This window comes from Macadamia integrifolia, chromosome 7 (assembly GCF_013358625.1).
Source record: "Macadamia integrifolia cultivar HAES 741 chromosome 7, SCU_Mint_v3, whole genome shotgun sequence".
NCBI lineage: Eukaryota > Viridiplantae > Streptophyta > Magnoliopsida > Proteales > Proteaceae > Macadamia > Macadamia integrifolia.
The window spans coordinates 29,795,852-29,821,007 of record NC_056563.1 but is presented as its reverse complement, the minus strand read 5'-3'; the positions used below and the strand labels follow the sequence as shown (position 1 = coordinate 29,821,007).

The window sequence follows — 25,156 nt, the reverse complement described above, 5'->3', positions numbered from 1 at the left end:
ATTTTTTTATTCTTTATTAAATCTTTTTATTTTTTTCATCAATTCTTCTTCTTCTATTTATTTATTTTAATACTTTATTTAACATATTTTTAATTTTAATATATTTTCAAATATTCCATAGCACAAGGCTCGGTATTGATCACTACCAATTTGATGTCAAACTATTTTTTATTTTAATTCCATGTTGGAACAATAGTTATAGGTATCAATCTCCATTTATTTTGGTTGGCACAATAGTTTTAGGTATCGAGTCTCCATTTATTTTGGTTGGCACAATAGTTTTAGGTATCGATCTCCATTTATTTTGATTGGGATTGATATTGATTTAGTGTTACGGATCAAGGGTAAGAAGTTAAAAAAAAAAAAAAAAAGTCTCTATCGATACTGATACGGATCAACCAATTAAATAATACTAGAACCAAGTCTTTGAAGGTTAATACAAGAAGAAGAAGAAGAATAAAAAGGAAACATGAACATTTCCCGATAGTGTTCTCCAACACCTTCTCATATGGGGCAATGAATGATCATCTTGGCTTCTCCCCTCGGATATCTGTGCGCACACTCCCATTGGCCCCGTGCAGGTGTAGAGGCCACGTAGCTTGAAAATATATATTTTCTTATAAAAAAATTGAAAAAAAGAAAAAAGAAATAGTTATACATAGAGGATCGTTCAATGGTTTAACCACCATCCTAGGTTTCACAAAACCTTATAGGTTTATAGTATAAGTCTAGATATTTATTATTATTTTTTATCCTTGGTCATACCATTTATTTGATATCGGATCAATCAAGGATTGGGATTGATCTCTACTAATATTGATACGATCCGGAAGAATTCGTAGATCCTGATCCAATTTTTGAGACTATATGTATGGTAGTGATGCAAACTTTTATGGTGATCCAATTTTTGAAGCTACATAAGGAATAAGTCTTCCTATTCTATAGTAGGTCTAGATTGAGAGGATTTTTTTAGAGTGGCAAATTATCTGCCACTTGGAGATTGACATAGTTGAATTTTTTGGACGGTAGACCTCAGATATCCCTTACTTACATGTTAAATTTTAATTAAAACAAGCTTTGCCAAATGGAAAAAGGAAATTTTATTGAAAATAAGTAGATAATTAATCAACCTCTAATTAGACCAGAAAAGAATTAGGGTTTTTATTATTATTATTATTATTATTATTATTATTATTATTATTATTATTATTATTATTATTATTATTATTTTTCAAATAATGTTGCTGGGCCTCGGAGATTGCTGAAAGTCCAAGGGGTATGCCAAACATGGTTTCAACTATCGGTATCATATCGATCATATTGGCCATATTATATCGATATCGATTGAATCAATCTTCGATCCCTAACTGATCCGGATCGGTTATCCCTATCGTTTTAAGGGTAAAACAGTAAAAAAATGTACTTTTTTCAAAAAAGCAAGAGACAAAAATAACCAATATGTACTAATCCTTTCCGATACCGATCAATATCGGTATAGCCTCTATGTGCAACTCTCAAAACAGGTAACAACGGAGAAGAAAGAGGGTAGGAAAACTTGTGAAAGAAATCACCATGGCTAAGGGGTGCTTATGTTGACAAGTTAAAGCTCAAAATTTAAATCACAAAATTACCCTTATTTAAAACTTGATCTTATGATACATGCAGGGGTATTTGAAGAATCATGAATTAGTTTACTCATTTGTAACTGGGTTGGTTACATACGGCTACACCATATTTTTTCAACACTTTCTTTGTCCACCGGAGAGAGAGAGTGAAATGACCATTATATTGATTGTTAGTATGAATAAAATCTTGTTATGGGAAGGTTTCTATGTTTTTTTTTCTTTTAGCTAAAAGGTCATGAACTTTATTAAAGGTATATGAAAAGAAAACAAGAAGAAAAAAACCAAAACTAAGGCAACAAAAACGAGGCTCTATCTTTGGCATTGCCATCCGCAGGGTCCACTAACAATCTCAGCATGGTCTTTCCTTTTTTTTTTTTCCGTAACTCAAATTGATGTTTGGAGTAACAAGTTCTTTGAGGTTAACATCTTCTGTAGGGGAAAAAAAAAGAGAAAAGTCTTGTCTCCCTTCGTACCTCTCTTTTAGAATAGAAAAACAGGGTTCAACTTCTCTTGGGAATTACAGAATAAGAAAAGCAGATATAGCAATTTCAGGATTCACGTGGTGAAAAGTGATGGAGGGTTGAAGAAGTTGGGTGTGGTACCTTTGTTCACTCTACTCCAACTGCTCTAATTAGAGGGGGAATCTAAATCACTATGCTATTCCGTTTTTGATTGTGTTATTGTTCTTATTATCTACTATTAGGGATAGAAAAACATTATTTTGTCATAATTCTTATATATCCCCAACATCCTTAAGGAACTTCAACAATTTCAATCACGGGGAACTAAAACTCTATGTATCTACTATCTTGTTAAACATAAGAGCAACAATTAATTGCGCAACAATTACAAATACAATTTTTTTTTTTCTATTTCCATTTTAACTATGGTTTCTCTTTGTTGGGGCGGTGGCATGGTGGGTTTGGTATATGGGTGAAATTAGATATTTCTTGATTGGTAAAGAGAGAAAAGTATAAAAAGGAGGGAAAATCATGGACAATGGGAGAGTTTGGAGGAGAGAAGAAAAGAGAAGTGAATCTAAAAGAAAGTGAGAAGAGTTTGGTATAAGGGTGGAATCAGATATCTCTTGATTGGTAAAGAGATAAAAGTATAAGAAGGAGGGGAGATCGTGGACAATGGGAGAGTTTGGAGGAGAGAAGAAAAGAGAAGTGAGAAGAGTTTGAAAGAAAGAGGGAAAATAAAGATAAATTATTTGAATATAAAAATAAAGAAAATTAATGGGTATCAATAATTTGAGAAAAATATAGAAATAAAAGAGAAGGAGATTAGTGAAGGAAACATGATATTTAAATAAAAAGGAAAGGATAATATAGTCAAGTGAAAGATTTGCCACTTGGTGTTTTTTTTTATAATATTATGATATAGATAGATTTGCCACATTTTTTACATGATATGCTTAGCCCATACTCCATAGAAAACAACTATACGTTCAGGCTAGTTTAGGTGGTTGATGATCTCCATAAACTCTACTTAGCAATGCAAGGGTGAAAATACTTATCATGTTTCATGCTTCACAACGAGAGTTAAGGTTTTCTCTATAATAAATAAGGAGATTGTTGGATTTGCTTAATTTGATTCTTTGTCCAAAAAAAAAAAAAAAAAAAGATAAAGAAATACTAATAGTAGAACTATACCTTTCAAAGGGTAAGAACAACAACAGCAAAATGAACTCCCTAATAAAAAGATCCATCCAAAGACCCATGGATATGTCACCCCATCCAAAAGGGGAAAAAATATAAAATAAATTAAAGATATGCATTATGTAGGTATCATTAGCAATCTTCATCTGCAGAAGTAGCAGTTGGGGTGCCCTCCATCTGCATAGCATGTTTCTCTTCCTCTTTAGAACTTGAAACGATGCTTTCTATTTGTACAATATTTTTGGTTGTCCTCGTGTACCATATGGCACAAAGAAGATAGAATACCAAGTTTATGAAGCTTAACACAGCTAGAAGAGCATAGAAATAGTGTAATTTCCCATAGTTTATGTTACTAGTTAGCCATGCACTGCCAACATGTGTTCCTGTCACCTTGTTGACTATGGATACCAAGAAGCTACTAACAAAAAACCCAAGTCCCACAGTCGAGAGGAAAAGACCCGTGCTCATCGATTTCATTCCTGTTGGAGCTCTGGTTATGAAGAAATCAAGTTGACCGCTATACATGAATGCTTCCCCCACACCAACAAGGAAGAACTGCGGGATCAATATGCGGAAATTCAGAGGCAAAGTTGTGACGTTGCCACCCATAGATCTAGAAACGGATATCCGTTTTGTCTCCACGATTGCAGCAACTGTCATGGCCACAATTGAAAAGACAATGCCAATGGCTATTCTTTTCAGGTTGGTTAAACCTACAAATTAGAAAAGAATGAAATTAACCATATTAAGATTTTGACATAAATTTCCTTCTAATCTAATCTTCTATTTATGATTTATCACACTTACCATGTTTCCCTTTCCACCTCTTCATCAAAGGTATGATCACTCGATCGTAGAAAGCAGAAGAAACCAATATGCCAGTAATAAAGAAAACATTGAATGAACCTGCTGGGATTTTAAAGTTTCCGATTGATCTCTCCATTGTTGAAGCTTGTACCACAGAGAAGGTGAGCAACTGTGCATGTATGGTCCAGAAAAATATTGTGGAGGCCCAAATTGGCATTAGTCTAACCATCATTTTCACCTCCTCTACCTTTGTGACTGAACATAGTTTCCAAGGTTTTCGAATCACAAATCCATCAGCCCCAATTTCTTTTTCGCTTACGATTGCAGCCTTGTCCAACCAACTGGAAAAGAAAAATGTAGTGTTAGCATAATCTTGCAAATGCTTAAGAAAAAACAAAAACAACAACTTGTTTTGAGTCTCCATGTGTATCTAATTACCAAAGTTGGTCTGTGTGATGGATTTTTGCAGCTTCAGTGGAGTCATCATATAAGGTATCAATGGTAGGACATTTGAGTTTCCTTTTCCATACAGAGGCCACCAAAACCTGGAGAATTTGAATAATGGGGCTTCCCATGCATTTCCTATACCTATATTTTCTAGTCCTTGACAAAAATCCCATCAATCCAACAAAGAATACTATACAACAAATCCCATATCCCCAAGCTCGACTGACATAGTCTTGTATGTAGATTTCCACTGTGACACCCAGAAGAGTTCCAAAGTTGATGACAAAATAAAATCTACTGAAAAAATAATCCATCTTGGATTTTTCCTTCTTATCTTTGTCATCGAATTGATCAGTTCCAAATCCTGATACATTGGATTTAAGTCCACCCACTCCAAATGCGATTATGTATAAAGCAATATTCATAACTCCAACTTGTAATCCATTAGCCTCTATGCATATACTTCCGCTGCAAGGGGGTGGTTGTAGTCCTGGCACTGCGGTCGATATTGCTAGGAGGAAAGCACCCTGCAGTGATAATAGTTCATAACCACAATATTATACTTAGACCACACTTGAACTGTTAGGTATAAGAAGACACTTGAACTATTAGGTGGCTGGACCAGATTAATATATGAAGACATGAATTTTGGATACGTGAGGATGGGTGGAGACAGATCTCATACCCTCCATGGGGTGAGGGACCTACCTATGGCACCTAGGACCAACACCCCCATCAAGGGTGTGAGATCTTCCCACCCATCCCCACATGGGGACCTGATTATTTCTACATACCAGTGTTTCGATCATTGCGGAAATGGTAATTGTCCAATACCGGCCTAAGAAAGTATCTGCCACAAAACCTCCAAACAAACCCAGCATAAATAATGCACCAGAGAAGTTTGTTACAATATTGGCCGCAGTTGCACTAGGAAGATGCATCTTCCCAACCACATAAGTCACTAGGTTGGATGCAATTCCCATTGTTGTGAATCTCTCGCATGTCTCAACAACTACACAAGTTTTGATCATTAGTCAAAAAATCAGATGCATGAAAATAGAAAAAATAATACGAAGAAAAATCTGTCTTAATTTTTATTTTTAATTCTTTCCCTCCTTTTTTTTTAGGTGCGAGAGAGAAAGAATAAAAAAATAAATAATCAAAAGAAAAAGGCATGTTTCAAAACAATTTCCCCCATTGTAGGCCACTGAATTTTCTAGGCCTGCATGGGAAAAACCAACTAAATTATGGGGAGCCCAGAATATTTCTTACATGCTCATTTTAAAACCCTACAATTGTTACATGTCAAATCATAAAGGGGCATTGATTTTATGAGGAGGTATACCCTAGGTCTCTTTCTCATATGTCAAATGTTATCCATACTAAAGTTTGTTACATGGTTAAACATAGCTTTAAAAATCCAAGACTTTGAGATAGTGCACAAAATAATTGTTGTATTATAGACATGCATGGGCATATATGGGAAGTACAGCAGATTATTTGATTCAATTAGATGATGAAATTTGACATTTAGATATTCCAAACCATGACCTCTCTATCTAGAAGTCAAAATTACCATGCTATCCACATAGGCGCGCATGTACGAAAGGTTCCAACAATGGGCATATTAGGATTGTATGGATTTTCTCCCCCAAAAATAATTCAAATATGGCTATGCAAAGGGCGGAAGAAGGAAATTTACTTAGGATAAAAGCTGCAGACAGCCATCCTCCAGTTTTCGTCTTGTCAACAGGTTGCCCCTTGTAATCTATTGCATAAGTAATTTTTGGGCTCATTTTCCTTTCCTGAGAAACACATAACAATATTTTAATTAGAAAACAATAAAGTAATTAAACCTGGACTGGTCCAGGTGGTCATACCTAGATATTGGCCCATTCAACATGGATTCCCAAAGCAAATCACCTAATTATCTAATCACCAAGTTTAATTTCATAATGTTGTGGTCAAACCATTAAGTTTAATTTCATATATATTTTTTCTTAATAAGTAATATCACTTTGTTGGATAGAAGGAGAAAACTTTATAAAAGGGAAACCCAGAAACAAGGGTAAGAAATCACCCAAATCGGGGAATCACAGGAGAATTTCCACTTATATTTAAAAAAAAAAAAAAGGGAAAATTTTCAATATCAAGGACATCCCCAATGAAGGGGTGAGGACAACACAGCAAAACATAAAGAAAAACAAGCCCAAGAGGGACCCTACCAGACTCCTAACAGGAAAGAATAACAGTGCAAAGTCCAATATGCTTCAGCTCCCCATTCCTGCACCAAGAGGCAATTCCTAATTTGATACTTGTTTGTGATTCTAGCCCTAGTTCATCGACTTGGATATAACCCTAAGTAGCTAGGCCCTGTGAACCATATACATACACATGTTTGAAGTAGTTATACTTTTCCAAGATGATAAGGATCAAAATCCTTTGGAGCGGTCAATGACAGTAAGAATCTAATGGTTGGGAGGGTCCTGACATGCACCTTAGTCCTTGAATACTCACTGCCGGTCACCGCCTTCCTCACATACGATTTTGGTGCGATACTAGTGAAGAGATCGCTGCAGAGAGCGGTCTCAGGGCAACACCAATAATTAACCGTCCTTGGACTGGACTGGGGGAAGCCAATTCAGAAACTAAGAAGTCTCGTTATATTCAGTTAGAGAGAGAGAGAGAGAGAGAGAGAGATACCTGGCTCATCGTTTCCTTCATGCTCTCTGTTATTCCAGCCAAGAATCTCTCACATCACTGATCACACCATCACTTCTCTCCTGCTGGCCTCCCTCAGAACCTCCTAAGCTATTGTATTTATATCTATTTACGATTATGGTTAAGGAACACAAAAAATCTACAGCCAAAAATAATACAAAAAAATTTAGGAAACAAAATTAAATTTGGAGACCTTGGGATTATTAGGGATTTAGAAAGATTGCTCCACCACGCTATTGCGTCAAACTAGTTTGAATATATAGGTGTGTATTAAAATCAATCCTTATCCTCGTATGTCCATATTTTGTTCCTATATTTGTGTTTCTTTATCCCAATAATCCTCTTTATATAGCCGTAGTGTACGTGTTTAGAATCTTTGATCTACTTGGCCGCCTTCTTCTTATTGGACTGGATTATTTTTAGTTATCTTGACAAAATATTTAGATTCTCAGTGTGGTGAAAAAAAAAAAAATATCCAAAGTTAATACTTGGATCAACATATGTATCGGCAAGACCACCATGATCGCCGCCATAGCCAATCTCTTGAACAATACGGATCTCTACAGAAGCTCTTGATCATCGTCGTCATGGAGGATATCTATTGTTCAGGTGAGCCCGTGTTGCAGAGAATCTGATGCCCAAAACCATCAATGGAGATGCATAGATTTCCCTGGACAACCTAATTCGAGCTCTTGAGATGACTCAGGAAATGGCAAATTCATCCAAAGATACGGTTATGCACAACACAGATTAAAAACTGACCCAAGGGAGCTCGGGGAAAGAGGCTCCAATGCCTAAATTAGGTCTCAGCTTAAAAAGGGATATGGGACGAAGAATATTCAACACGTTGAGGGTACTACCTTCTGAATTTGCTAAGTATCCTATTTATGGCTCCTCTCATTGGCTAGGATGTTCTCTTCGTTGCTGATGTGAACTCTGTGCTTATTGGTGAGCTCGTCCCTTTCCTATGATGAGCTGGCGGATCAAATAACTGTTAACTCAGTCATTGTTAATCCTATAACAACTAACTTAACCATCGTTAGTCTTCTGGTTAAATAATAGCCTAACACATGTTTGGTTAAGTTTGTTAGGTATGGTTAAGCTCAGAGGTGGTTACAGACATCCCTACGTCTCCATCCTATGATGAGGTGTACAGGTCTAGCTCTTACGTGGATGATCTATCCCAGGTGAGGATAAGAGGTGAGATTGAGACGTGGGCATACCGAGCATAGCTGGTGCAAGTGGTCGGGACAAAATAGTTCATGTTGAATTGTCCTATCTTTGGCTTTTTTTGTACTCTCTTGGCGTGTTGTGGTCAGGAACCATATACTTTCGATCAATGATAGGTTGGAGTAATGGTGGTATATTACTCTGCAATCATACACCCCACCCCCACCCGCTGCAACCCCCTTCGGCCCCATCCCCTGCTTCTGCCACCCCCAACGGATGCAATTCTCATCTCTTGACTTCATGTTTGGGGCAGCGTTGGGATGAAAAACATGGTGTAGGACAGTGTTGGTAGAAAGAAGAGGTGAGGCGGTGGTGTCATAGAAGGGGAAAAAGTACTTTACCGAGAGCGGTGTCGAGCCGCGGTCAGTTTTATTTGGTAGGTTAGAGTTGATGTCAACTCGAGAGCTGTTCAAGTTCGAATGTACGAGGACGGGTCTAACCAACATAGAAGAACAACGGGATCAATATGTAGAATTTCATGGGCAACGTTGCGACATTGCCACCAACAGCTCTAACCACTGTCATCCGTCTTGTCTCAACGATTGAAGCAACTGCCATGGCAATAATTCCCTAGACATTGCCAATGGCTATTCTTTGTCCGCAATATCCCCTGCTTCGGCTGACAGAATCTTGTACGCCTCTCCCCAGTGTGACACTAAGAATAGTTCCAAGGCTAATGAAGAAATAAAATTTGCTAAAGAAGTAAGCCATTGGCCTCCATGCATGTACCACTGTTAATGTCGCAAGGAGGTGGGTGTAGTCCTGGGATTGCACATGCTATTGATTAAATGCCAGCACCTTACAGCACATAATGCTTAATTAATTTAGTCCATTCGGTTTGATTTTAACGGGTCTCCAAAAAACCTAATTTGAAACCGCTAGATCAAGGTTCGATTCGATTTGATTCAGTTTTATTTGGTAGGTAAGAGTTGGTCCAACCGGTTTGGGTTGATTTAGCAATGAAGAATGATAAGACCTTTTAGGTGACTCACTTCTTCTCTACTAATTCTGATTAGGGATTATATATACTTACCAATGCTAAGGTTATTGTAGAAGTGAGAATTGTCCAATATCAGCTTAAGTAATTAACAGCCACGAAACCACCCACCAAACACAAGAGATATCCTGTGCAATTCCCATTCTTGTGAACCTCTCGCATGCCTTCGTAACTATACAAGTTTTGCTCATTAGTAAAACAAAGGACCAATTGACAAAGTTCTCTCTCCGATAGCGGCTTATGTGCCACAGACACAGGGGATGTACAATGACCACCGTGCCCATCTTGGGGCATACACCCTTGTGTATAGTTTGCAGTGGTTCCTCTTGGATAAAAAACACTTGCCTATTTTTAAAAGAAGGAAACAACGAAATATACCTAGGATAGTAGCTGCAAACAACCATCCTCCAGCTGGTTATCCATCCCTTGTAGTCTATCATGTAAGTAACTTTTGGGCTCATTTTTCTTTCCTGAAAAACATATTATTTTTCAATTAGAAATCAATAAAGTAGCTAAACCTGGAATGGTCCAGGTATTCAACAAGCATTCTCTCAAGCAAAGCATCTGACTATGGTGGTCAAACCACCCAAATTTTATTTATTCCCAACAAGCATTCCTTGTTAGGAGGGCCTTGTCTCTCTCATATTTCCACTCTTAGGGTGTATGATGTATGTAATGTGGACATTTAGGCATTTTTTACATGTTAATAAATAATATATAAATGATTTTCATATCACCCCCTTCCACATGACATAATTACATAGAATGGGTTGTTCTACTTCTGGTGAAGATGTGCTAGAATCTTTTTCCCAAAATTTTTTGTCACGCCATTGGAGCATATGGCAGAGTCGATGGATTCAAATTCAACATTTGTCTCGTGAAAGGTGGGCCCACTACAGTAAAATTTCGTAGGCCCAAGCCCAGTTAACCAACAAGGTGGCATTTGCATTCCACATCCTCCTCCCAATATATTAGGTTAGTAGCTAAACTAATATCAAACTTTAAGTAGATATAAATAACAATACATGAAAGGAATAAAATTTTCTGTCCGCTAGAGACTTCTGCGCAATAGACATAGGACTGCACAAGTTTTAACACAGAAAGGATGGTTGATTTGTGAGTCATGTTTCATGCTTCATATTTGATTAAGAAGTCTACCTATTGGACTGGATTCTACGCAGTTTAGAGGCTTTTGACACATAATATTTAGATTCTCTTGATCTGAGATTCTTAGTATGGCATGGCTGGAAGTAGCCTGGAACCACCATCAGGGTTTTAGAACTCCGGATTGGTCTCAATCGATATCAATTTGATTGGTCAATATGAGATGGATTTATTTTTAATTTTTTTATTATTATTATCATTTAAAAGATTAGTGTTTTAGATCATTTTACACTTACACCTTGTCCGTGGATCAATATTGGTTCGGTCAAGATTTGGGATTGCTCTCATCCAACATCAATCCATCTCGATGATCCTGATTGATCCGATTCAATTTTTAAGATTATGACTGCCATTGATATCTGGGGTAGTTCTGGGCCTGTAAACACTCTTGCCTAGCAATGTAGCGAGTAGACAGAAAAAATTTTGCTGCTACCCAAACTCGTAGTAAAAGAAATGAAATAATTAACTTCCCCGTTGATTCACAAATACTTTCCTAGATTTTATAATTTCTAAAATACCCTTCAATATATCATTTCTTTGGTTGCAAGTGTGGGTGTCACTGTAACCTTATTAGCATGGAGCTACTATGAATCAAAGCTGTGGTAATATGCTTGACAATCAAACTTAGATGCTTGTGTTGGTCATATTATGACCGATCAAGGTTTTAAAGCTTGGTAATGAAATATTTCGATCGGGATTGGATTGGATCTTATTGTTTTACCCCTGTTTACAAAAAAAAAAAAAAAATTGAGTTTTCTGGACCCTTTTACCCTTAGATTGTATTGTGGATTGGTTTTGAATCCATCAAAACTTGAGATCGATCTCTATCAATTTGGTTCGGGCGAGTCTAACTAATTCAATCCGATTTTTAAAACCATGTCACCAACTGAGGTAGTTTTTATTTTTTTTTATTTTTTTTAATAAATAAGTTGCAGGGTTTAGCATGCTTATTTCATGGCTGAAGTGGCAACAACATACCTACAGACTTGTACAAAACCTTTCACTTATAAAGTTTGTCATCAAAAAAGGAAATTTTATACAAAATAATAATAGTCATATAAATAAATAAAATAAAATAAGTAATTTTCATAAAGCCAAAGACAGTTAAACTCCTTGCAATATATATTTTTTATATTAATTTTATCATTCTTTTTTTAATATTGGCGAAAGAACTCTGGCCTCATGGCATGGAAAACACCAACACACAAGACCAATGAGAAGGCATGTGTCAGCATCCTCAACCCCTTGATCCATGGAAAAGTTTGTCTTTTTGCACACCTTGTCTTGGGGCATTTTTTACAGCAGAAAGACAAAGTTCTTTTTTCTTTTTAATATTCATATAACTTTTTTTTATAGAATTTATATAGTTCTAATTGAAGCTTAAAGCTTATAATATCAAACAAAGCTAAGAAAATTACAAACCCTTTCCTGAAAAAGGAAAATAAGAAAACCCAGAAGCGTGGAAGGATGGATAAGTGAATCATTGCTGTGTGCTTCATATTTGATTAGAAGATCACGTAATTTATAAAAATAAATAAATAAAAAAGCCTACACATTAGACTATATTCTACTTGATCAACTTGACATAACATAAGTACATCATAGATTCATAGAAGACTTCCAAGCCTCTTGGTTACTAACCAGACCTATAAAAGTGTGTGATATACACACACACACACACACACACACATGTGCAAATGCACGTGGAAGCAGAAATGACAAATATTCAATCAAAGCTTCATGTGTTGTCTTATTTTGAGAGAGAGAGAGAGAGAGAGAGAGAGATTGTAACCACTTAAATTTATGGAGATAAAGAGAGAATGTAACCAGTTAAAATTATTGAAATAAAGAGAGATTATTTAAAATAGAGTATGTAAGTCTCTTAAATTTGTAACGCAACTTTGAAATTCAAAATTCTTTAATAAGGCCCTTGATTTTTTTTGCAAAAAATAATAATTATTTTTGTATAAATATCATTTTTCTTGTTAAAGAAGAAAAATAAAACTACTTACCGAATAATTCATTGCTCATATCTATTTCCCGTTTCAATACATTGATCTAGACGAAATTATATCTTGACTTTTCTACATTTAAGTGGAAATCAACTTCTTCAATTTCTGTATTGACATTTAAAGTTAATTCGTGTTCTTTGTTCACATTTGTGAACTTTGGATTGACTCTTTTGACAGCTGCATCAAATATGAACTAAGTCATTCCTATAACAAATGTGTCAATTAATTGATCAACAATATCATTGAACATTATTACTTGAATTTTTGTTTCCTACAAAATGCAAATGATTTAACATTTAATTGACCTTAAAAATATAAATTTAAAAAATGAATAATATTTAAAAAATATTTCAATATACCTCTTCATCCATTAAAGTAATTTTTTGTAGCTTTTCAGATCCCTTCAAATTACTATAATTAATTATTCCAGTTTTTGTCAGTACAAACGCCTTTATTTTCCAATTCTTGTCATTTGTTTTTAATTGATTAATATTGGTTAATACTGTCATCTTTCCTGTAAAAAAATTATGTATTAGTTTAGTGAAATGTATGAGACATTGTAATCATTTACTGAAATCAAAAGTATTGAAAACACATTACATTTTTGAGTAATGTATTAAACACATTAAACATGTGGCATGCATCAATAGTAATAACAAAAAAATATTTTCACTCCACCCTCAACCTTCACTATCATTTTAGATTACAATTAATTGGAGAAAGATGAGTGTGAAGGAAAAAGAAGGTGGTCCCACTATTATTATTATAATAATTAAAATAATTAAAAAATATATATCAAGTAATTTTAATGTAAATCTTTTTATCGGTGCAAATAAAAATAAATTTGAAATTAATAAAACAGACTAACAAATGAGATATAGGAAGAACAATCTAATTAAACTAGAAATAAAGAAAAACTTGTCTATAGGAAATCCCCTAGGGAATAGGCCTAAAATCCTGATCTACATGCCTTTGTTATACTTTCTTTTAAAATAAAAGTAAATTAAATTATTAACACCTCCTAGATCATGGGAGTGAGGCATATCTCAAGGCCATGAGAGGGGAGATTATTCCCTTCTGTAAAAAGTTATAGAACCATGAACGTCCCTACAATGAGACTATAATAGTGTTTGATTACCAAGAAATCAAATAAGAACTGGTTGTGTACCATAAAGTACAAAAAAATAACTCCAAAACCATTACCCATCTGCAACAGGGAAATCAAAAGAGCTGACGAATGACAATAAAAATCATCTTAAATGATAAAGAATTTGATGATTCAGACCCAACCAATCACACATCAATAAGCCAGTATATATCCCTAATAGCTTCTTTACTTCATCCCATGTCCTGCTCTTTTGGTTACCTTCATCTTTCATATTTCAGTCAAGTAGTCTTTCCCTGATCCCATTCTCCATATTCTTATTTTCACCTGAATGGAGTTATAAATGAAAAGATATATAAACAATATACATTGTAAGTTTCAAGCTGGATCATCACATAAATTGGGGAGGAGAGCACCTTTTGGCTGAAAACAACTAAGCCCTATTTTTAATTTTAAATTTCATATAAAGATGTAATAATCAAGAAAAGATATTAATAAAGAATATATAAATTAATATGAAATTGATTTGTAATATTTTCTATATGGGCCTTTTTGTTTAAAAAAAAAAAATGAAACTGGAAGAGGAAGAGAGAGAGAGAAGAAAGGAAGACAATATTAAATAATAACCATCTGAGCCGTGAGGCATTGGTTTTAGTAACATCAAATGGCTAGCTTCCTTATAGTACCTGTTAAATGTAGGGTACATGTGGGCTAGGTTGGGCCAAGTTGGGCAACATAGCCTAGTCCAACAAAACCTAAGCCCTCACCCAACCCAACTCCATCCAACCTGACAAATTAATTCAAATAACCAAGGTTATATGCCTAATATTATAGTCCATCTGCTTCAAACTTAGAAGTGTCCATTCCAGAAGCTTTCATGCTAGTGGGTTTCCATGATACTGAAAAAACTTCAATTAAACAAGGTAAAAGAGTCCAAGCACGAAGCATCCACAAGTCACTCCAGTTCTAAATGGAAAAAGCTCATTTTAAGGAGGCAATCTCTTAAAAAAATGATTAATATCTATAAAATCCTAGTATCCTCCATTTGAAGTAGAAGTGGCAAATTCTAATCCTGCATGGGCTTTACTTGGGTTGGCCCACTAAACATATTATAGAGCCTAATGTTTTGGTAATGGGTCATAAACTCAATGGAACTGGACCTAACCCAATCCACTCCTGAGATCGGATCTTCTGAAATACCCACTTTAGAAGACAACCTCTTTTCCTATGCATGGAGGACAGAAACATTAAAGGCTTTTGTTCTCTTTTGTTTAACATATCAACAGGTTATAACACCACACCTGTGAGGACTACACATGCCACCCCACATGAAACAGAACTATAATTAAGCTTCAAAGAAACTAAAGATTACTTATCTTTGCTCTTCTTTGAAATTATCTCTGAATCACCTTAGCCTTGGAGCTAGCTTCTATTCCTCCTGTTTTCCTCTGCTTAAGCTTTTATAGAGAGAGAGAGATGGAGATGGTAAAGGAGAAGGTGATGATAGAGAAGATATTGATGGAATGGATGAGAAGACAACGACTGTGGAAAAGATATTTGAGTATTTAATGTTTCTAAAGAGTAATGGAGTTGGGCCTGACCTATTGATGTTAGGACACTTTGAAGAGCTTGTTGATTAGTCTCCCCTTAGCTATGTATATTGGTTGTGCTGTCTATAAAACAGAAAGGGGAGAGGGGGGAAAAAAGAGGGAAAAAAGAGGGAAAAAAATCAGTGGGTGTAATCCTCTTACATGTATGTATTTGTACCATATATGCAACATATCTATTTCAAACTCTAAAATGTGATTATGACATAGCTCTGTTTCAATACTAACATAATCTAGTGGATGAAAATATCCAAACAGAAAAAAAAAGCAATGACATGTTTATTCTGTAATTTTATCCAGTTAGATTGAAAGTTGGGTTTCATCAACTTAACATGATCCAGTGTTTTCTGTTATAGTTGTGAATTCATCTCTGTTCTGAGTTTCAAGGATGAAAAGATCCAGTGTCATAGTTATTCTATTGCAATTCACTTCGACAAGTACGAAGGAAAGGCATTGGTAATAATTGTGTAAACTTTGTCCATCTAATTGGATGTCATGGACCATGAACAATAGATTCTGATGAAGAAAAGGCCAAGCCTCCAGATACACATGAACAAGCTCAGAAATATGTATCAATACATTTGACATTGCAGAGAATTTTTACCTTAAAACATAAATAAAACTTAAAGCAAAAGCAAAACAATGAAGGTTATTACAGAACTTACAGAATTGTTTGTACCTCTTCTTCTTGTTCCCTTTGTTTTTGAACCCTTTTTTTTGCCTCCTATCCTTGGGACACTTCTCTCTTGGTGTTCCATTCGGTTGAGACACTTCAGTTTTTGCTCCTACTGGGCTTCTTCAGTGTTCTATTTTGTTGGGGCACTCAAAGCTGTATCATGAGATTGATGGGACACATCCCTCTTGGTGTTCTATTCGGTTGAGACACTTCAGTTTTTGTTCATGCTGCATTACTTTAGTGTCCATTCTTGTTGTCGGGAGATGTGGGCTTGGTTCCGATGCTTGGGGTGTTCTCTCATTTGTTGATTCGTATACTGGGAAAGAGCTAAATTCTTTGAGCCTTGCTCATTCCATAGCTCAGGTTATCCCACTGCCATTTACAGATTCAACAGAGCAGAGGCTTCACCTGTTTATAGATGCAGCTGGGCTTCCACATTTATATCCCTGAACATTTGAGGCCTTTAAAATCTTTCAAAGTGAACTTCCAAACATATATTGGTATTCTGTTGAAGCTGAGAAAAACATTATTAGAGGGCATGCATTACTGACAGATATCAACACTCGAGATTTATGGTCTCTTGTATTCCATTCGGAATTATAGAAGATTATTTCGACTGCAACAAGAAAATTGAACGAGGTCGGGTTTCTTTTTTCTGTATTATGCTTTTATTCTTCCCCTGGTGCAATTTTCTTGCTGTTATGGTGTTATAAATATCTTCTTTTAATGTTTGTGCCTATAAAGCATATTTTCAATATATTGTTATTTAAACCTCCTGGTTCTTCTTGGTAGTTTGTTACTTATTGGTTGAGGTAGTCTTTGCTCAATGATGTTTCAGTTGCTTAAAATGGAGTATGGTGTGATATTTGTAGAAGACAACACAGCATTGCATTTTATTACTGAACAATTCAAATTCTCACAATAAAAAACCTTAGCACGTTTGTGTTCACAATCACCTACTCCTCTGATATGATAAAATTATTTTAAATTTGCTTTTCTGGTTCTGTTTCTGTTTGATCCCATATGCTGATATGATTTATTTCAAATTTCATACATCAATCTCCATTTTATTGTTCTCTAATATCCTGTTATCGGATCTGGAATCTTCTGATAGATGGGTATAGTTCTGGACTACTACTCCCACTCCTAGTAGCTCTAGGACTCTGCCAATCAGCAGGCTGAATCTTTTGGTGGAATAGCACTATCAATTAGAGTTTGGGTCAGTTCTATAGTTATTCTGTTTTTATCCCTCAGATTTCTCCAAATCTTGATTAATATCCCTATCATGTGATTCTGCTACACTAAAAATGTGCAGGGAAGTAAGAAACCTATATTTAAAAAGTAAACTCTATAACCAAATGTAAAATGTCAGTTCATGATTATACATGTAGGGAAGCTTCTCCATCTCATGCATTCTCAACAAAACCAACCACCAAATGCCTTAAATCCCTACTATCTACTAATAACGGTGCAGTGAGAATGACACATACCCAGCGTAGCTAAAAAGGTTGCCTATATCCTTTGGATGATATTCATGAATCAGGAACATGCACTCCCCTATTTTCTGTGGCTGCTTTGTTTTTCTCCCTATATACCTCAAACCGAAGGATCACAACTCCAAATATGTACTTAAAAAAGCTTAATGGGAATCTGCAGTTGTGCACTACATAGCCAAAATGCAAGTTAAATTTATTTGGAATTCTTGATGACAGAATTCCAACCCACAACACTTTCAACTCTGAAGTTAACATATTGCTGCTCATCAAAAAGCCAGAAAATCCCAAAAATAAATTTCTACAAGATTACCATGGCCAATAACATAAAAATTTAAATTCTAGCATCAAAGATGGAGAACATAATACCCTACATGCTCCCTCATGCTTCGTAGCTAATCTTTCCCTTGCCTCCTGATGGGAAAACCTCAACTCTTGTAAGGAAAACCTAGCATTTTTCTAAAATTCATCTCTTGGGAAGTGATATCATTTCCAACTAACTGAGAAAGATGAATATCAAGTTAAGTTAATTGCCATTATAGAAACTCTGTGAATGTAATACTAAAAAAGAGCTCTGACAACATCATTTCCTGTTTTTCCGGATAAAATTTTTTTTTTATCAACCACAATTAGAATAAAGCCTTTGAAATGGAACACCAGAACCAGCTCTTGTAATATTAATTCCATGGTTCTATCTTGAAAATACAGTAGTACGGACATTCCAGCAATTCCTCGTCGTTCTCTCTAGAAAGATTCATAGTCTGGATTCCGTCCTATTTCATATGTTTCTGCTTGATTGCACTCAAAACAATTTTGGGCTGCAATCCATGAGAATTCATATCATCATGTAAAATCTTATGGAACTATTCAAGAAAAATAAAGCTTTCTCTGTCTTTTCCTTTTCACTTTTTTAAGTTGCACTTTCTTTTCTTTTCTTTTTCTTGTCTTCCTTCCCCATTCCTAAAAACAATCATTGCCAACAATAAGCCACTATCACCACATACACTGCAGCTTCCAATGACACCAACATTATTGATTAGGCTTTTATGTTAGAACCCAATTCATTTCCAAAATTAATTTGTCTATTTTAATATTCTTTGTGATGAACTATTTTGGTGTTAATATGGAACAATATCTATCTTTACGTAATTTTCATACCAGAGCTGAAGCCACGATATACACAACAAATTTTAGTCTAATTGCTACATTTGCAAACCTGAATCTTGATCAATGCCCAATAGTTCCAGGTAATTCAGACCAAAACCCAATATTGGCCACAAAACTGCAAAAAAGAAAATTGCAGCTTCCAATTAATACAGGAAATAAGAAAAAATTGAAGCTACCAATTATTACAAAAATATAAATTAACACCACAAATGGTGCAAAGAAAAATAAGATACTCAGCTAAATACTTCATAATTATCGAAATTCTATGTGTCATAAAAATTGTAAAGCAATTAACGATATTAAAAGCTTGAAGAAGAAACGGAAGAGTGAGAGGGAACAAGATTGATTTCACATAAAATATACTCCGAGACATGAAATTCGAGGCTGTAAGGATATGAAGAACCATATAACTGTGTCATATTGCAAGTGGCTTCCTGCAAGTTCCTCGAAGGAGCCTTCGTACAGTATCCTACCAGAAATTTCTCCTTCCCCATCATCAACCTCAACTACAGGATCTTCCAGTAACAGATGATTTGATGAACTATGTTCCCGTGTCAACATTACTGTAAGGTTGAAATAACTTAATACCAAAACACAGAGATAAAATTTAACTTGATCACTGACACAATGAGTGAGCATACATAATCTCTTTAAAGTTACTGTTGTAAGGGTTTGATAGTAACATATGACAGAAAGGAAGTTTGCAATGAGAAACTGAAATGGGGGTTCATTTTCCTTTTTGATAATAGAAAACAGTAAAAGAGACTTTCATCAATATTAGGCTGATCGTTAATGGGAAAAAGAAACGCAGGAAACTATCTTAACCTCTGCAACTAAACGGCAAGTAAGTAAAATTGAGACATTCTAATAAATCAAACACTTGTGATGTTCTTAAATTGGACACAGTAGAGGTTCATAAAGAATCAGAAACAGAACCCTTTATTTTTTAGGTGCTTCCGAATTTGAAGAATGCCAGAGAAATTATTCTGATAAGGAACTGACCTTGGAAGGATCAACCTTGGTGAAGCTCTTGACCACGTCCAGAACTCTTTCCATCACTTCTTCCCCGTCGGGGTGGTCAGTTACAACTCTAACAGAAATCCATAAAAGAAAAAATTAGGGTATTTTGAGATGAGATTAAGGATCAACCTTGGTGAAGCTCTTGACGATGTCCAGAGCTCTTTCTATCACTTCTTCCCTGTCGGGATGATCAGTTACAACTCTAACAGAAATCCATAAAAGAAAAAAGTATGGTATTGTGATATGAGATTAAGGAAAAGAAACAGAACAAGAAGAAGAATGTAAGAAGAAGGTGACCGTGAGAGGACGCAGCGCGAGAGAGAAGGAGAGAGTGGAAGAAGAAAAGTCGAGAGAGAGAGAGAGAGAGAGAGAGAGAGAGAGAGAGAGCGTATTGAAGCGAGGAGAGAGAAAAGGTAGGTCGAGAGTAGGAAAGCTGTGTGTGTGAGAGAGAGAGAGATCGTAATAATATTGGAAATTTTAAGATATTTTTTTCAGTAAAGAATCTAAAAAAGATAACGAAATCAATTGATGTGCGAGAATTTAAAAAGATATAGATTTAAGTTTTTTGGAAACTTAAGTTTCAATGAAAATTTAAATATTAAAACAGTAAAAAAAAATATAAAGGACACCAACAATATCAAAAATATAAAAAGAATTGATAAAAAAAGATAATGTAAAAGATAAGACATTAAAGGGAATAAGTTTTTCTATTCCATGATAGGTCTAGAGAGGTTTTTTAGAATGGCATAAATATCTGCCACTTGAAGATTGGATATAACTGAAATTTTTGAATAGTAGACCTGAAAGATTCTTTACTCACATGTTGAGTTTCAATGAAAAAATGTTGGCCAAGTGTCAAACGAAAGTTTTATTGGAATTGGATAGGCAATCAACCTTTAATTAGTAAACCCTTGGCACTCTAATGAACTAGTATGAAGATTATATATGGTATGATTCAGGGTCGTTTAGATATGCACAGGTACACTTGATCCTCAATGAGAGAAGTTGGGACCCAAGCCCCTAGTCTCCAAGGTGCTTCTTGATATTTGGTCTCGACTCTTTAGTGCTAGTGATCTAGAGAAGGTGCACTGAAAACCTACTTCATCCGAGATTTTGTGTGGATGGATTTCTAATTATGAAATCCATAGAAATCCATTGATTTACAAAAGATTCTAAAGTTTGAATTGTTGGTTGTGGTTGAGAATCATAGAAAGGTTATGTATCCAACTTCAAATCATTATTAATACTATTATTATATTTTAATTTATTTTTCCAGTAATTTCTTTGGACTTGAAAAGAAAAATAAAGATTGCATTTTTTTTTATGGGAGAGGGATAGGTATGCTAACATAGTACCTGGGAATTAGGAATGCTAGCAAAATTTTGACCGTAGGATTTGATCAACTTAAATTAAACCGTTGGATGGAGAGAAGATATATAACTTAAATTCCTCTCCCCTCTTCCCCCTACCCTTTGCAACTAACCGGTGATCAGTGATCGATGACCGGTGATGCTGAATCTCCCTTCCACCTCTCTTCCTCTCCCAGCATCATTAGACCGCTTTACACCTAAATGTCCAGAACAATATCCTCGAGACAAGTCATAGCAGTTGCGGTTGTGAAGAGTAACCGACCATGGGTAAGGTTCACGAATCTCTAACTCGAGCTGGCACAGTGAGAACAAGTGCCGAAGGTGGTGAAGCAGGACAAGAAGAAGAAGCCCAGGGGAAGGGCTCACAAAATGATGCAATACAACAGGCGTTTCGTCACAACTGTTGTTGGATTTGGGAAGAAGAGAGGACCTAACTCGTCGAAGAAATGACCACCATGTTTGGAGTTCTTAGAAGTAGGAGGATGTTTTTAAATTTTAAGTGAGCTGTGAGGCCTTGAGTTATATTTTTTGTTTTTGGATATTGTTCTGTTGGAAAACTTTGTCTGCTTGTTCTTGTTCATTTATTTAGCGCAAAAAAAGAGCAACAGATTTTTCCCATGAAATCAGGGATCGAGGGGGAGGGATCGAATGAAAGACAATGTAAATGGATCCAAATCGGACAACACAAAACAAGATCTCCACCGAAATTCTAGGAATCCGGCGAAATTTAGCCTATCTTTTCATGCCCTTCTGTCTCCTCTTCTCCCCGACTCAAGGACTAAAAAATTCTTCCAATTTCCTTCTCCGCTGCTCCGATCGGCATTTATTTTGACGTTCCTTCTGCAAATCACAACATTTCAGGCCTTTTCCATTGATACACTACGACGGATTTCTCTGACCACAGTAAGTATAAAACTAAAACCCTCTCAGAAGTTTTCCTTTTTTTCAATTCCGATAGTAGTGGTGAATCTGATCTTCTTTTTTTCTCATATGGTCATGCGTTAGATCTAATTCAGTTTGAGAAGCTTTCCTCGATAGTGAGGGAGAAGCCGGAGATAGGGACATCGGGGGCGACGGAATTTGTGGAAGAGAGAGGGGAAGTCAGAGATGATGAGGGAGAAGAGTTACGGTAGAGCGTCGGGGTAGGGTAGCTTAGGTAAGACAAATATCTAACGGTGTAGATTTGACCCTTCTAATCCAGCTGTCAATACTTACCGGCATACTTAATACCTAGGTATCCTACTTAGCATGCGTGTCCTTTTCCCTTTTTTATATAATTAATATCAATTCATCATAGATGGAATGCACAGGAGTCAAAGAGAGACAAAGACACTAAAGGGAAACTCCCTATATCTCAATTAATGAAAGAAACAGATAGGATCCACAAGAAATAACAAACAATAGGAAAAAAAAAAAAAAAAAGGTAGAAAACAACTGCATGTACACTTCGCTTATTGCCAAAAAAAAATTGAAATTTCATAAATACACTCTTAGATTTTAATATTTTCTAAAATATCTTTTAAGATTTCATTTCCTTGGCTACAAATAGAGGTTAGAACTACTTAGCTACAACCCGGACAACAATTAAATTTCATCCATCCTCATTCGAGATTTGTTGTGAAGTAGTGTGAATTTCTTCTCGCACCATATGTGAGAAACTATGGTACAAAAAACAAAACTCACCAAGAATAACTATGTGATTGAGAAGATAGTTGGCCGATGAGAACCAGATTCAGGTGAAGCTCGGGTAGGGGATGTGAACGGATCAGGTTCACGTACAAGAATGTTCTTGTACGTCCCTGATCCATGAATTTAGAATATATTAAATGAAGAAAGAGAAAATTGATTCTAAATCTATGGACCAAGATCATTCTCGTCCGTTCTCAGGCTTGAGTGACATTTTTTTATTCTTTATTAAATCTTTTTATTTTTTTCATCATTTTTTCTTCTATTTATTTATTTTAATACTTTATTTAACATATTTTTAATTTTAATATATTTTAAAATATTCGATAGCACAAGGCTCGGTATTGATCAATACCAATTTGATGTCAAACTATTTTTTATTTTAATTCCATGTTGGAACAATATTTTTAGGTATTGGTCTCCTTTTATTTTGGTTGACAAAATAATTTTAGGTATCGGTCTCCATTTATTTTGTTTGGCATAATAGTTTTAGGTACAAGTCTCCATTTATTTTGGTTGGCACAATAGTTTTAGTATCGGTCTCCATTTATTTTGGTTGGCACAATAGTTTTGGGTATCGATCTCCATTTATTTTGATTGGGATTGATATTGATTTAGTGTTATGGATCAAGGGTAAGAAGTTTAAAAAAAAAAAAAAAAAGGTCTCTATCGATATTGATACGGATCAACCAATTAAATAATACTAGAACCATGTCTTTGAAGGTTAGTACAACAAGAAGAAGAAGAATAAAAAGGAAACACGAATATTTCCCGATAGTGTTCTCTAACACCTTCTCATATGGGGCAATGAATGATCATCTTGGCTCCTCCCCTCGGATATCTGTGCGCACACTCCCATTGGCCTCGTGCTGGTGTAAAGGCCACGTAGCCTGACAATATACCTTTTCTTATAAAAAAAATTGAAAAAAAAAAATGAAATAGTTATACATAGAGGATCGTTCAATGGTTCAACCACCATCCTAGGTTTCACAAAACCTTATAGGTTTATAGTATAAGTCTAGATATTTATTATTATTTTTTATCCTTGGTCATACCATTGGTTTGATATCGGAATAATCAAGGATTGGGATTGATCTCGACTAATATTGATACGATCCGGAAGAATTCGTAGATCCTGATCCAATTTTTGAGACTATATGTATGGTAGAGATGCAAATTTTTATGGTGATCCAATTTTTGAAGCTACATAAGGAATAAGTCTTCCTATTCTATAGTAGGTCTAGATTGAGAGGATTTTTTTAGAGTGGCAAATTATCTGCCACTTGAAGATTGACATAGTTGAATTTTTTGGACGGTAGACCTCAAATATCCCTTACTTACATGTTAAATTTTAATTAAAATAAGCTTTGCCAAATGGCGAAAGGAAATTTTATTGAAAATAAGTAGATAATTAATCAACCACTAATTAGACCAGAAAAGAATTAGGGTTTTTTTTTTTTTTTTATTATTATTATTATTATTATTATTTTTCAAATAATGTTGCTGGGCCTCGGAGATTGCTGAAAGTACAAGAGGTATGCCAAACATGGTTTCAAGTATCGGTATCATATCGATCATATTGGCCATATTATATCAATATCGATTGAGATCAATCTTCGATCCCTAACTGATCCGGATCGGTTATCCATATCATTTTAAGGGTAAAACAGTAAAAAATGTACTTTTTTAAAAAAAGCAAGAGACAAAAATAACCAATACTTACTAATCCTTTCCGATACCGATCAATATCGGTATAGCCTCTATGTGCAACTCTCAAAATAGGTAACAACGGAGAAGAAAGAGGGTAGGAAAACTTGTGAAAGAAATCCCTATGGCTAAGGGGTGGAAAAAAATCATCTGCAATTTTGATCTCGTACAATTCCGTGAAATACCACCTTCAGAGGGTGACACGTGTATTGATACTAATGCAATGGTCCAGATCTGATTTAAATGCCTCTTCACTGATTTAAGGTTTTTTAGTTGTACCATATTTGGACCATTGTATTGGTATCAATACACGTGTCACCCCCTGAAAGTGGTATTTCACAGAATTGTATGAGATCGAAATTACAGACGATTTCAACCCCTAAGGGGTGCTTATGTTGACAAGTTAAAGCTCAAAATTTAAATCACAAAATTACCCTTATTTAAAACTTGATCTTATGATACATGCAGGGGTATTTGAAGAATCATAAATTAGTTTACTCATTTGTTACTGGGTTGGTTGCATACGGCTACACCATACTTTTTCAACACTTTCTTTGTCCACCGGAGAGAGAGAGAGAGTGAAATGACCATTATATTGATTGTTAGTATGAATACAATCTTGTTATGGGAAGGTTTCTATGTTTTTTTTTTTTTTTTTTTT

General features: G+C 35.3%; 2 protein-coding genes, 1 long non-coding RNA gene and 1 pseudogene across 11 annotated transcripts in view; 1 reads left to right on the top strand and 3 right to left on the bottom strand.

The window, feature by feature from the left end:
* Nucleotides 1-25,156, bottom strand: part of LOC122084468 (lysine histidine transporter-like 8) — a 32,997-nt gene that overhangs the window by 4,775 nt on the left and 3,066 nt on the right. The gene's annotated exons all lie outside the window — the stretch shown is intronic.
* On the bottom strand, nucleotides 3,295-5,532 carry LOC122084469 (protein NRT1/ PTR FAMILY 6.2-like). The gene is made up of 4 exons (XM_042652736.1): nucleotides 5,335-5,532; nucleotides 4,532-5,067; nucleotides 4,094-4,434; nucleotides 3,295-3,999 (listed from the first exon to the last, which is right to left on the bottom strand). Exons 1-4 carry the CDS (start codon nucleotides 5,521-5,523, stop codon nucleotides 3,419-3,421), a joined length of 1,647 nt encoding a protein of 548 aa, XP_042508670.1. The 5' UTR covers nucleotides 5,524-5,532; the 3' UTR covers nucleotides 3,295-3,418.
* Nucleotides 13,778-20,097, bottom strand: LOC122084471. Of its 9 annotated transcripts, none has more exons than XR_006141904.1 (4): nucleotides 19,715-20,097; nucleotides 16,042-19,275; nucleotides 15,371-15,442; nucleotides 13,778-15,226 (listed from the first exon to the last, which is right to left on the bottom strand). It is a non-coding gene; the product is annotated as an uncharacterized LOC122084471 (long non-coding RNA). The 9 variants fall into 9 exon arrangements; XR_006141909.1 differs by having other exon boundaries at nucleotides 13,778-14,096; XR_006141908.1 differs by having other exon boundaries at nucleotides 16,056-19,275.
* On the top strand, nucleotides 21,366-21,682 carry LOC122084470 (annotated as a pseudogene).